This window comes from Conger conger, chromosome 2 (assembly GCF_963514075.1).
Source record: "Conger conger chromosome 2, fConCon1.1, whole genome shotgun sequence".
Taxonomy (NCBI): domain Eukaryota; kingdom Metazoa; phylum Chordata; class Actinopteri; order Anguilliformes; family Congridae; genus Conger; species Conger conger.
The window spans coordinates 27,131,966-27,146,236 of record NC_083761.1 but is presented as its reverse complement, the minus strand read 5'-3'; the positions used below and the strand labels follow the sequence as shown (position 1 = coordinate 27,146,236).

The window sequence follows — 14,271 nt, the reverse complement described above, 5'->3', positions numbered from 1 at the left end:
TGTATCTAAATGTTTTATATAAATTGAATGCAGGCTCAAGCGCATTCATAATTGTTCCTGCTTAAAAGTGTATGGTGGGACAACATTTTGTGACAAGAAAGACGCAGTCCCTCGTATTTGTCAATATTAATCTTCCTTTTTAATATACTGTAACTTGAATGGAGGCACCAGCTAATTGCTAATCGTTTCAGTTCATGCAACTGGCTGTTCTATGAAGGTTTGCCATTGGCTGATACCTGGGCACCATCATTTCCTCTTTACGGCACCTGAGTGTGCTGTGACTTAAACCGAGAGCAGCACCTAACAATTGCTCTTTGCAAGAAAAGGGCCTTAACGCTGTTATGCATAGCACTTAGGTCCTACTCTTTGTGGAGAATTCTTTAACTGCTAAGTCAGAGTTGAGACCATTCCTAGGAGTAATTCACAATACAATTACTCAATTACAATTACAATTGTACATATCATTCTCATACTCGTCAAACCATTCGGTGTTTCGATTGAGTAGTCTTTGTGTCTGAAGCTCCAATTGTCTCTGTAGATGTGGAAAAAGGATCTCTGGTTTTTGCCCCACTAAACTCTCAGATGTGTATTCATCTTAGTAATGAGGGTTTTATGCACTGCAACCCTCCTATAATATCTCACTCTATCTGGTTGTCAACGAGCTGTTCCTTCTCACACAGTCTGATCACGTTCTCCATTCAGTCACCTGAGGAAGACTTGTTCTTCTGTTTTCCCTTCTATATCTCACTAATGCACAAGCATCAGGGTCATTGAATGTGTGCTTTCGCCCACCATTTCTGACCCCATTTACTGATGTCTTTCCCTTGCAGGAAATGCAGAGGTCACTTTAGTCACTGTTTCAATTGACACAATTGAGTCGATCTTTTCCTCATCTTGGTCCAAAATCAAGCATTTTAGGATGATAGGATATTAATTGCTTAATTTTATCTTGCAGCACAATTTTATCGATTCTGTCACCCGTCTGTATATATTAAATTGGCAGACGTACTGATATTGAAAGCCGTATAAGCTTTAACGTTTGGCCCTCATGCTGATAAATGACGGTCGAGCTGTCCTAAGCTCTGACATGCGCTGGACTGTATTTACAGTAGGACCTATCATGCTCCTCTCCTCCAGTGTTTCCTCAAACGGTCTTTTTCCACCTTGATTTCAGATCTTCGATGATGCATACAAGTCACAGCTGAGCTGTGTGGTGGTGGATGACATTGAGCGCCTGTTGGGTACAGTCATATTACTCACGCCTCTTTCCTGTCACCTCACACAAACAAACCATGGGTCCTTCTCATGGTGGCCGTCTGGTACCCTGTTTGTCTGCATTTCTGAAAAGCAAAGGTTATGTGCAAAGTGCGGGAGTGATTGTTTCTTTAGTCCATCTGAGAATCATTTCTTTATCATTACATTATTGGCATTTGGCAGACGCTCTTATCCAGAGCAACGTACAGTTTATTAGCAGGAGACAATCCTCCCCTGGGGCAATGCAGGGTTAAGGGCCTTGCTCAGGGGCCCAACGGCTGTGCGGATCTTATTGTGGCTACACCTGGATTAGAACCACCAACCTTGCGTGTCCCAGTCATTTACCTTAACCACTACGCTACAGGCCGCCCTACATTGTTGTACCATCGACTTTACACTGGAAGCGGGGGTCGGGCCAAATGCTCAAATGCTCTTGCTTGTAGTTCTCACATTGCAATCTATTTTTATTGAAACAAAATAATGATGAGTTACAAGGCAAATAAAGGACAAATATCTAAGCCAGTTTAGGATGGGCAGCAAGATGGGCTCAATGGTTGGAAGGGAATAGATGTAAAAACTGTTTGTCATAGGAGTATTACATTGTTTTTCGCCAAATGTCAATATTGCACCCAAAGTATCCTAATTTTTTACAAATCATTAGTAATAATCATCTATTGTTTGATGACACAAGGTTAAATTGCAGATAAATATTTTGTTGAAGCTGCTGCAAGTCATAATTAAAACCTGCCTTATTTCTATTTGGTGTTTGCATCTCAGATTATGTCCCAATTGGGCCCCGTTTTTCCAATCTGGTCCTGCAAGCGTTGCTTGTCCTGCTGAAGAAAGCTCCTCCTCGGGTGAATATTCCCGCTATAATGAATCCAATGTAATCCCAACAAAGTACCCCTTTTTAACTGTTGTAATGGTTACCACTGTTCATCTCAAATGGTATGCATGTGGAGGTGACCCCAACCATAATGTGGAGGGCTGGGGTTGGGTTTTGGCAAGCCATTTCCTGTTAGGTGGCCTGGGCCAATGAATAAGTCACCATTGAAATTATTGAGTAACCAATTGATATTACTGTAAAGTGCTGTAACAAAAACAGTGACATAGACTGAGGGAAACTAAGAAATGTTTTTTATTTATTATTCAATTCATTCATTCATTTAATTTAAAAAGTGCCCAAGTGAGTGACACACATCCTCCCCCCACCTCGCATTCCTCCCCCCAGGGCCGAAAGTTGCTCATCATCGGAACGACGAGTCGCAAGGACGTCCTGCAAGAGATGGAGATGCTGGATGCCTTTAGCACGACCATCCACATCCCCAACATCTCCACTGGGGATCACCTGGTGGAGGCCCTGGAGGTGAGGTTGAGTAAGAGGAGAGCAGGGACAGAATGTACACAAGAGGAGGGAGGGGGATAGGAGCCCTGGGCAGGGTTCGACAGCAAGCATGGCCCCGTGCCACCGAGGGCAATGCATCTCCTTTGATTTGTCCATGTTGCATCTTCCCACAATTCCTAACCGAGCCTGAGGCAGGGAGGTGCAATGCTCAAAATGTAGCTTTTTGTTTGAACTGCGGGCCCATCCAGCCCAGAATATAGGTGGTAAGGACTAAGGACATTTTTAAATGAATCTGATTATTCAGATCTGGTTGCTAGGTTGTGCATGCAGTATATTGTCCTCTCTTAAAGTGGTCATTTTAAGAATGCCTTATTTTAGAGCCCTGTTGGGACAGTCCTCAAGCCAGCCAACTCTTAGCCTGTACACAAAATACAAACCCACCAATCACACCCCCACCCTACATTCAATGACCTGGGGACCTAGCAGGCCAGTATGGGAAATGTAGTAAGTGTGTTTCCCTGCCTGGGGCGAGTGAGCAGAAGAGAATATGTGGATGCGGTAATGGAGAAGGAGCAACTTCGGACAATAGTGGTCGAATGGACAGGAAAGAAGTGAGAGAACGATGGGAAGGGGGAAAGGGTGGAGCAGGTGGTATGGGATATTTATATTTTTATCTTAATATTGTGCCTCGGCTGGCTTTCATGATTTGACAAGCTTATCGTTTGGATTTTGAGTGTGAAGTTGAGTTTCCTTCCTTCAACATGAGTTGGCATCTATGGAATAGAGCAGTTCTAAGCCTCCATTATGTGTGAATGCCGCTTACCCAGGTATCTGTTTTTTGTTAGCTGCTGGGGAGCTTCCAGGACAATGAGCGAGCCATCATCGCCAAGAATGTGAAGGGCAAAAGGGTGTGGATTGGCATTAAGAAGCTTCTAATGCTCATCGAAATGTCTCTGCAGGTAAGAGCCTTACCTGTCGCCTCAAATATCAGAGAACTACACCGATCAGCCACAACATTAAAACCAACATGCTTAAACCAGTTTTTCATGATTCAAAATGCATGGGATCTATTCCTACGTAAGCTTCACCTCATAATTCCACTGGAGGGAAGAAGGGTGAAACTGATATTTATGCATCTATGGATGGTGCTTCATTCCCCAGCAAGGCAATGATCCCAAACATATACTAGTGCTGTCTTTCATCTTAATGATGTTCCAAACGGGTTGCTTGGGAAAAAGGTAATATCTTTTATCAAATATCAAATTTGCTTTCAATTATCAGAATTCAAACAGGTCCCTGATGGCTGAATGGTAATCTTTTTATTAAGAACATTTTACATTTTAGTCGTTTTAGCAACTTTAGCAAGTTCCTCAACAAGTGAAAAGCATCAAATCCATAAATAGCCTCTGTGTCGAGAAGAGGGAAATTGGATGGGGGGTGACAAATTACGATCCTCTATTTGAGGATCTAATTTAGCTAAGGATTGTTGATTGGGCTGTGCCTCTTGGGTCCAGAAACAAAGACGCAATAACATGCCATCCTAATTATTATAGGTATTTTCCATCACAAGCCATCAGCCCCAGAACACTAAGTATAATATATGTATTAGGGGTGTGAACGGTTAAACGTTTAACCGATTAACCAAAACTGTTTTTTTTTTTTCTGAAGGTGAAATGGTAAGCTCAGTTTACAATAAATGCATGTTTATCAGTTTATCAGTTTATTCTAAACTAGCGACAAGCTTCAGAAGAGCAAGCAATAAGGCCATTTCAGGGGGTTTAAAATGCAAACGCCACAGGGAATTGAATGCTACAGTATTAGAGTTATCAAATCTCTATCTCTCAATATCTCTCTATCAAATTTCTATTGCTGTTGGTTGACTTATGGCCTATTGTAACGCTATGTCGTTTCTTAAGGTTCACATGAGATCCATTCAATCCACAAGCTACAGTCATACAAGCAAGCAATCTGCGGCCATTTCAGAGGGTTAAGAATGCATACACCGCATGGAATTGAATGCTACAGTACTATAGTTGTGTTTTAAATCTGTAGCTATTAGTTCACTTATGGCTTATTTTATGCCGTTTGATGATGACGTTTTTCATCTGTGTTTATTTGTTACTAAACTATCGGCAAACTGAACTTCGCTTTCCACTGTGCGGTATCTACTTAAAAATAAACAAAGCAATACATTATTTATGTACTATTTATCCATCGGATATTGAAAGTGAAAACTCAAGTCAGTCAAGTCTATCAGGCAGAAGCCATAGGAAAGAGGGATGAAAAGATTAAGAATTATCATTTTGACCGATGCATTTAAAAAAATGACACACAATCAACCAGCATGCCTGGATGTAAACTACAGGGATTTAACTACAGATTTCTGTAACTGTGAGGTTACGCTGCACAATGTCAATGCAAATGTAAATATTTAATTTCGCAATTAGGCTGACTAACTATTATCTGACTTACAATGTTGACATTTAACTATTGAAATGGCCAAAAAGAAAGTTTGAAAATGCAATTAAGTTTCTCAGTAATCCATTAAAAAAACTCAACTGCTTTGAAACATTCATCATATTTTGTTGTGAAGATGCTTTTGTATGAAACCGAGCAATTGACAGGTAACTGCAGCCCCGCCCCGCCCCGCCCATTTTTGATGTCATGATAGGTCACAAAGCACAAGCAAGCTTATTGTTCTCATCGCATTTATCAAGTTCAAAGAAAATAACAATTTGGCTTCTCTTCCAGATGCACCCAGAGTACAGAGTCAGCAAGTTCCTGACACTGCTCACAGAAGAGGGAGCGTGAGTAACAACTTCCCTGTCCATCAGCCCTGGCATCCTCTGCTGCCACACCCTGCCCCACCCCAAAGATACACAGCCATTGTCAGCTTCACACTTTACACTCCCCTCCCACGCCCCCATATGCAGTCAGGTGTGGAATCCATAACATCCACTCCATTCCAGCTTAGTCTCAACAGTAAAGCTGCTTTGTGGTGTAATATACAATGAAAAAATGAACTTCAACTGACTGGCCCACCCGTGCTTCATGGCAATTGTACAAGTATAAATGTGGCATAGAGCAGTCCTTCACAACAGACACAAATGCCATTTATCTTGCAGGTAAATAATTGTGCATTCGGAGTGTGTTGCTCAGTGCTTCAGACACATACACCATACATCGATCAGCCACAACATTAAAACCACCTGCTTAAACCAGTTTTTTCATGATTTAAAAATGCTTTAAAATTTAAATTTTGAATTCAATTCACTTATGATTATCTGCTTATATGAGTACACATACCACATAGTGAACTATTAAGTGTTTATAGAGAAGTTTATACATTTTAAAGCATTTATGGAAAAAAAACTGGTTTAAGCAGGTGGTTTTAATGTTGTGGCTGATCAGTGTATATTGTATCCATTATTAAAATATTGTTGAAAGAATATCAGTGAAATTTAATCAAAGAGCCGCGGTGGCGCAACAGGCTAAGACGCAGCAGACTTGTGGTTGCAGTTTGCTGCAGTTGCACACCGGGGACCGGGGTTCGATTCTCGGTCCTGCCAAAAGCCAAGTTTGGCCGGCTCATGTGGAGCAGCAGAGGGAGGGACTTGGCAGGGTTAGTAGATTGCCGCACAAAACAAGCACCTCGAGCGCCTTGGAATCACGGTCACGACTTGGGAGGCGAGGCGGCTTGAAGAAGTTGTGTCACTCTCCCGTCGGCCGCCGAGGGACGGGGTGTGTATCTAATACTAGCTCTATTTGAATCAGACGGGGTCCAATTGGCTACCAAATTGGGATCGGAAAATCGAAAAAATCAATTTCAATTTTTTTATTTATTATTATTTATATGTGAAAATCTCCTTGTTTTATTGGTCTTTTAATAGAGCAGACTTATTTAGAAATGATCTGACTTCTAGGAGCTGGATCAGATTCATGCACTTTAAGTAGTTTCAAAAACATTCCACACACAGTTTGAAAAAGTCAAGTTAAAATGAGACACATGCTCTGCTTTGATCTACTTTAAATATATTTAATTTAACTGGCATATGTGGTATTGACAGTTCTTCAGAAGGTTATATACTTAAATTTCATTTAAGGCCGCCGTCCCTTAAAATATAGAAAATATTGATTGGACTGGGGATTTTGGGAGATTTGGAAATTATTTCTAGATGGCTCCAATACTATTGATGGATATTGAGTATGTATCAATCAGTCTAATAGTTAGCGTTATTGTGGTAATAGTAGATATTATTGTTATTATTAACACAATTATGATTATAATGGAATGTTATTGTTCAGTACTTGTTTTGATTATACCGATTGATATTTACCATGCCAACTTATTTTACTTTTCTCCTTTTTACTGAAAAAAAAACTTGGATTTGTCTTGTTCCGGAAAGGTTACGTTTTTAACCCAAGCCCTCTTTGCGGATAATCCTAAACAATCGTAGTAGTGGATACTGAAATTTACCAAAAGATTTACCTTTTTGTTGCATCCTCAGACACGGCTCACAAAGGGGAATACATTAGAGGCTCATTTTGCTGCCTTCAAACCCCATAATAAATGCATCTTTCGAAAAATGGAAGTTCACAGTATATTCATACGTCTTACCAAGTTCTACCAAAGAAATCATTGCAACAGAGCATTGTATCAAAGGTTAAGAGCTTGGGAAGTTGCATTCTTCCAGCTATTGTAATTTCTGCGTACATCCACACAGGACTTTGCACATGGGGTTGCTTGTTCGTTTACTAATACTAAATAACTCCTTGATACAAGTCGCTGCAGGGCTAGCTAGCATAGCATAGCCGTCTACCGACATTACATCCCAAAATTCCCGTGACTGGTAGGGCTGCACCAGGAGTCCAGCCAACACTTGGAACAGAGTAGTTTAGGAAATAGTGTTTACATGGTCATATTCCTTGCTTTGGTTGCATCATTCTTATTATGATCATGAATATAATATACAGTCAGGTCCATAAATATTGGGACATCGACACAATTCTCCTCTTTTTGGCTCTATACACCACCACAATGGATTGAAATTGAAATGAAACGAACAAGATAACTGCAGACTTTCAGCTTTAATTTGAGGGTATTTACATCCAAATCAGGTGAACGGTGTAGGAATTACAACAGTTTGTATATGTGCCTCCCACTTTTTAAGGGACCAAAAGTAATGGGACAAACTAACAATCATAAATCAAACTTTCACTTTTTAATATTTGGTTGCAAATCCTTTGCAGTCAATTACAGCCTGAAGTCTGGAACGCATAGACATCACCAGACGCTGGGTTTCATCCCTGGTGATGCTCTGCCAGGCCTCTACTGCAACTGTCTTCAGTTCCTGCTTGTTCTTGGGGCATTTTCCCTTCAGTTTTGTCTTCAGCAAGTTAAATGCATGTTCAATCGGATTCAGGTCAGGCGATTGACTTGGCCATTGCATAACATTCCACTTCTTTGCCTTAAAAAACTCTTTGGTTGCTTTCGCAGTATGCTTTGGGTCATTGTCCATCTGCACTGTGAAGCGCCGTCCAATGAGTTCTGAAGCATTTGGCTGTATATGAGCAGATAATATTGCCCGAAACACTTCAGAATTCATCCTGCTGCTTTTGTCAGCAGTCACATCATCAATAAATACAAGGGAACCAGTTCCATTGGCAGCCATACATGCCCACGCCATGACACTACCACCACCATGCTTCACTGATGAGGTGGTATGTTTTGGATCATGAGCAGTTCCTTTCCTTCTCCATACTCTTCTCTTCCCATCATTCTGGTACAAGTTGATCTTTGTCTCATCTGTCCATAGGATGTTGTTCCAGAACTGTAAAGGCTTTTTTAGATGTTGTTTGGCAAACTCTAATCTGGTCTTCCTGTTTTTGAGGCTCACCAATGGTTTACATCTTGTGGTGAACCCTCTGTATTCACTCTGGTGAAGTCTTCTCTTGATTGTTGACTTTGACACACATACACCTACCTCCTGGAGAGTGTTCTTGATCTGGCCAACTGTTGTGAAGGGGTTTTTCTTCACCAGGGAAAGAATTCTTCTGTCATCCACCACAGTTGTTTTCTGTGGTCTTCCGGGGCTTTTGGTGTTGCGTTCTTTCTTTTTAAGTTGATTTGGCCACACCTCATGTTTTTGCTATCTCTCTGATGGGTTTGTTTAAATTTTTCAGCCTAATGATGGCTTGCTTCACTGATAGTGACAGCTCTTTGGATCTCATATTGAGAGTTGACAGTAACAGATTCCAAATGCAAATAGCACACTTGAAATGAACTCTAGACCTTTTATCTGCTCCTTGTAAATGAGATAATGAGGGACTAACACACACCTGGCCATGGAACAGCTGAGCAGCCAATTGTCCCATTACTTTTGGTCCCTTAAAAAGTGGGAGGCACATATACAAACTGTTGTAATTCCTACACCGTTCACCTGATTTGGATGTAAATACCCTCAAATTAAAGCTGAAAGTCTGCAGTTATCTTGTTCGTTTCATTTCAATTTCAATCCATTGTGGTGGTGTATAGAGCCAAAAAGAGGAGAATTGTGTCAATGTCCCAATATTTATGGACTGTATAATGAATAGTTTGTTTAGAGCCAGCTTTCATTTTGTTCCCACAATTGGGAAAAGCACACTTTTTATAATGTGCTATTTCGCTTGACAGCTAAAACTCTTGGCTTGTTTGTATACTTTCACGATTATGAAGCATCCACATTGGTAGGATGTAGGGGGGAAAAATGGGGGGGGAAAATGAGGGGGAGCACTGGTTTGAGGGGGAAAACATTTTCCAACTGAAATGGATCATTGCGCTTCTTAAAAACTATTTCTAAATTTCTTAAAAATAAGTCAAAACCACTGTGAATACACAATGAGCTTCCCGTTTTCAAAAGATGTTTATCATTGTTTTTGAAGGCTGCAAAATTTGCCCCTCATGTATTCCTATGGGAGCCCTTTCTGAGGATGCAACAAAAAGATATGAAACTCACTATTTAAGCATTCAGCTAAATTCTGGTCTCCACTACTCGCGATTATCCAAGATAATCCGAAAATACCGAACCTCTCCTTTAACCATTAAATCTGCTGCGGTACAATTTGTAGAAAGTACAATGGCTCTAGATACCCACTGACACCAAGATACAGTAAGCAATGCACGTTCCACATGTTCCCCCACTCCAATCTGTTGCATATTTCCATTACATTTGTTTTGCTTACGATTATGTTTTGTAACCACCAGGTTGGACGACATCAGAATTTAACCCCCTTTCCACGGTGCATTGCCCAGCAGATGCAGTCAGTCATGGTAAGGGGTCCAACACTACTATGAGGAGCAGTGCCTCCATTAGGGAGCATTGGCATTGGCTGACTTAAGCCCAGTGATTTCAGCCTATAGCGTAGTGGTTAAGGTACATGACTGGGACCCGCAAGATTGGTGGTTCAAGCCCCGGTGTAGCCACAATAAGATCCGCACAGCTGTTGGGGCCTTGAGCAAGGCCCTTAACCTTGCATTGCTCCAGGGGAGATTGTCTAATCAACTGTAAGTCGCTTTGGATAAAAGTGTCAGCTGAATAGCATGTAATGTAATTTCATTTCCACTGCAGTCAGCACAGCCCAGTGCCTTGTCACTGTCAAGTTGCACTCAGATGGACTTCCCTCTGTGTACCACAAGGGGGAAAAAAAGCATGTAATGCTTAACCAAGTTTATCCGAGTATGGGTTCTCAGTCTAGGTCTGTATCACCTTATCATCAACAGCGAAAACCCACATTTCTTAATAGCTATAAAGGTTCCCTGTAACTGTTTTACCTAAAGAATGTTCTGTAGCCTCATTGTAGGATTTATGTAATTACGTGATATAAAATAATAGACATATGTATTAATGTATTTTAATCGTTTTTTTATTTTATTCAATTTTTTTAGAATTTCATTTCACAAATTGCTTATGAGTACTGTACAGTTTTCCTTTCCAACCACACCAGCTCATACATATCCCAGTCAGCTCATACCGATTACATTGTCACCCGATCCATTATAACAGACACTAAGAAAATACAGATTCTTTCATAAAACGCACGTCGTCCCATACATTTTCATACCGCTTATTGAAGCGTTTTACGAAATTACACCTGTATGTGTTTGTATTAATGGCTGACATTTTTCACAAGCTACCTGTGTCACGCATCTGTATGCAGCAGCATGCGAATCTCGCCTTGATCCCAGGTGATGGTTGGACAACAATGTCACATGACCATAGGGGACAATGAGAATCCTTGATTGCACCACACTAAGGGGATGGGTTGTTTTGCTGGCGTACATGGCATCATCGTGATCATATGGAAACATACACTGCAGTCCATAACTATTTTGACTGTGGTACAATTTCTGTTCTTTTGGCTCAGTGCTCTAGCATATGAATGAAACGATGTCACCCTTAATTACCTTTAATTTACCATGTCAGGTGATCTATGTAGGAATAACATCCCTTTTTAAATGTAGTCCCTCCATTTTAATTACCAGAAGTAATTTTGTTTGTTTCGGTAATCCTTTTGTTTGGCCTATGTCTCTTGACTGTTTCTCTGCCTCATAATTGTTTCCTTGACTTTCAATGGCACAACTCTGGCCCTCATGTTGACAAATTGTAATAACAGACTCCAAAGGCAAGAAAAATGAAAAACCTAGAATCAAGACTAGATACATTCTTATACTTTTACTAAGGAAGATCTATAGATATATATATATAGATATATATATATGCCAGTATAACCTCCACCTCCACCCCCAACCGCATACTGGTGTCTGACCACTCCCATGCCTCTCCTTCAACAGCGATCGCAGCTTCTATGACTAGAGCCAACGAATCAGCATCCACCCACCTGGGGGGAAACCGAGGCAACAGGAAGCATCATCATACCCACCCACTCAGCCAGAGGGCGAAAGAGAGAGCGAGACTGTCAGTCTCCTCCTCTTTCCCCAGTCGCCATTGGTCTGCATGTTTTTACTGACCCCAATCCTCTGTGACTCCATTCGCATATTGAGTAATGCATAAACTAAGATCTGAATAATCTTTGAATAATGCATAAATTATGATCTGAATACAGTTCAGATATGTCTTGTCTTAAAGCAGTTTCGAAGGCAAGTTGTGTGCCTTGTACTCTGTGCTGCTAGCATTGCATTCTTGCTCCCTGTATGCATTTTACATATTGACATATATACACTATATAAATGCAAACCAGTAGATAGAGCGATGTGTGTTTTGCGCTCTCTGCAGCATGCATGCGCATAGCTGTCATGCATTTGATTTGTTTTTGTATATTGTATAAATATATAAATATGTAAAATGCCTCAACTGTAATCATTCCATGAGGTGAAGATCCTAAAAGTCCTTCTTACTTTCTCTACTTGTCCTTCTGTGCTCGACTGATTTTTATGGAACTTAAATTAATCAAGTTGTGTAATTGTGCATTCGTGCACCAAGCCAGGTTGTTTTCAGAGATTGATATTGGTTATGTTTTGTCACCCTCCAAACGAATAAATGACGTGAGTATCTGCGTTTTAGGTGTATTTGTATAGTCGTGTGGTCCTGTACCTTGTTGCATGGAAAAGGGAGAAGTATCTTCGGTCAAAATTGCTGGGATTGATGGTATGGGGCAGGGTGCATGCTTCCTGTGTGGTCAGTGCTTGGTGTTCAGATTGTCTCTCAGTATTAATGTGGTATGTGCTTTGGTTGCCTTTCTGAGTTTCAGTATCCTACTCTCTCCCACTATATAAACTGTACAGAATGTGTCGGCATGGAGAGACAGAGTGCTGTTTATATACCCACAAACTAGAGTCAGTTAAAACCACGGATCACCTCACCTAGCCCCCCTTGAAGGTGTGGGGAGAGCTTTGTCAATATTATTTAAACACAGCAGGGCTACTTATTAGCCACCACCACCCCGTATAGGATAAAATCCACCAGTGCAAAGACTAACCCCCCCCCCCCCAAGAGACTGGGACAGTCTGTTTGCCAGCTCTAAGCCACACCACTCTCCCAAACCCCTGACCCCGTGACCTCTCTCCACAACACAAATGCATATAATAATCACGGATTGTGATCAATATCTATGTGGTTTACTAGTTATGACACTAAGTCAGTACTATATCGTGCCCTCTACGTTTCAGGTGTATGTACCTAATGGTGATGGTGGTTCCTGCACTGATATTGTACAATACTGTTGCTGTTTTCATGTCTTGTCAAAACCTTGGGGAAAAAAAAACAAAACAAAGCCAGTCTGGCAACCTGATGTATACATCTCTGCTGTAAACATGTGCTTGTCAAAAGCTCTTTTCGTTATCACTATGAAGATGTATGGCAAGATGTAGATGTGTTATTGTAATAAAAGTACAAATACATCGAAGAAGATGTTTATATTGTTTTCCTTTTGTGAAGCCAGTTATTCTAGTCTGAATATGGACTGTGGTGGGGTGACTAATCTAGACAAAGCACTGGTTTTCGAGTAGTCACAGGCTGCAATGTCATATGTGCCAGACCTGCAAGCCAGCAAAGGAAATGGCGAAAGGGTTCATGATTAGGTTCTGGTAGTGTGGTTACAGTAATTATGCAGGGATGGGGTGGCCCTGGGTGGTTTTCATCTTTTCACATTCCCTAGCAGCGCACCTGGCGATCGGTCTACGATGAAATCGGGTATCAAATCCTGACTGTGCTTGTGCTAACCAATCTCTTGAAGGACAATGACATCAGAATACTGAATATGTATTCTACCAAATATGTTTACCAAATTTAAAAATAAAACAAGATTTTAGAGATCCGAGGCTACCCCATAGGACACAGGCTATTCCGTCTTTTTATTTGTTATTTAGTCTAAAAAACAGAAGTGCGTTGGGTTGTCAAAATGTCACACATGCTGACCTTTACTGTTCTGCGGAGAATCATCACCACACTCTCAGCGTTCAGACTGGCAAACACCACATATTGAGCCTCACTCATTCTCCCTCTGCCCAAGATCAGCTCCCTCACACTGCCCATGCTGCAGATCTTGGGAAGGGATGCCAGGTCTGTACGTCTATGTCTTTGGATGAATATCCAAAGACTGTTGTCATTTTCACACATCCAAGAAATGTCGGGGAGAAAACGAATGAATTCACAATAGTTCGAAGAACAAATCCTGACTTTTGCTGAAGGACTGATCTCATAATTCACTTAGTGTGTTCTAAAGTAGGAGGCGTCACTCTAAGGTAAGAGAACGTTTCAGGTGAGTGTCTTGCTATCCTGTGGGAGTGCTCTCTTCAGCAAAAATTCTCTTAATCTATTGTTTGTTCTACATGAAAATGATTTAAATCTTCCACTGAGAATGGATACACCAACATTGGAAAATATACCTTTTTTCCCAGACTTGGAGGAGATGTTCAATTTCATTTTCATTTTTGTGCATTCTTTGGCTGAATTTCCATGTTAGCATAATGTGTTAGCTTAGCAAGAAGACTTGAAGCCTATTAGAGTCAGTAGCCTACCTCTTAAGGTGAAGAAATACACCATACCGCAACTCCGAAGCTGTGTTATTTACACAAGGTATCATGTGTAGTTGAAATACACATGCAGAAAAGAAATGGTAAAAACAAGAAGTTATACCTTTTGAAACTACCTTCAGAAGGTGCGTGGATCACTGTT

At 40.9% G+C, this 14,271-nt stretch overlaps 1 protein-coding gene across 3 annotated transcripts in view; it reads left to right on the top strand.

Annotated features, from left to right (window-relative positions):
* Positions 1 to 13,003, top strand: part of LOC133121798 (vesicle-fusing ATPase) — a 59,174-nt gene extending 46,171 nt beyond the window's left edge. Inside the window, exons 16-22 of one of the 3 annotated variants that reach the window (XM_061231276.1) lie at positions 1,175 to 1,241; positions 2,032 to 2,111; positions 2,486 to 2,620; positions 3,445 to 3,558; positions 5,351 to 5,406; positions 9,843 to 9,908; positions 11,430 to 13,003. In XM_061231276.1, the coding sequence (XP_061087260.1) occupies positions 1,175 to 1,241; positions 2,032 to 2,111; positions 2,486 to 2,620; positions 3,445 to 3,558; positions 5,351 to 5,406; positions 9,843 to 9,864 (474 nt within the window). In that variant the 3' untranslated portion in view covers positions 9,865 to 9,908; positions 11,430 to 13,003. Of the gene's footprint in view, positions 1 to 1,174; positions 1,242 to 2,031; positions 2,112 to 2,485; positions 2,621 to 3,444; positions 3,559 to 5,350; positions 5,411 to 9,842; positions 9,909 to 11,429 lie in introns of those variants that run through there. The other 2 variants (XM_061231277.1, XM_061231279.1) reach the window with 2 other exon arrangements.
* Positions 13,004 to 14,271: the final 1,268 nt, after the last annotated feature.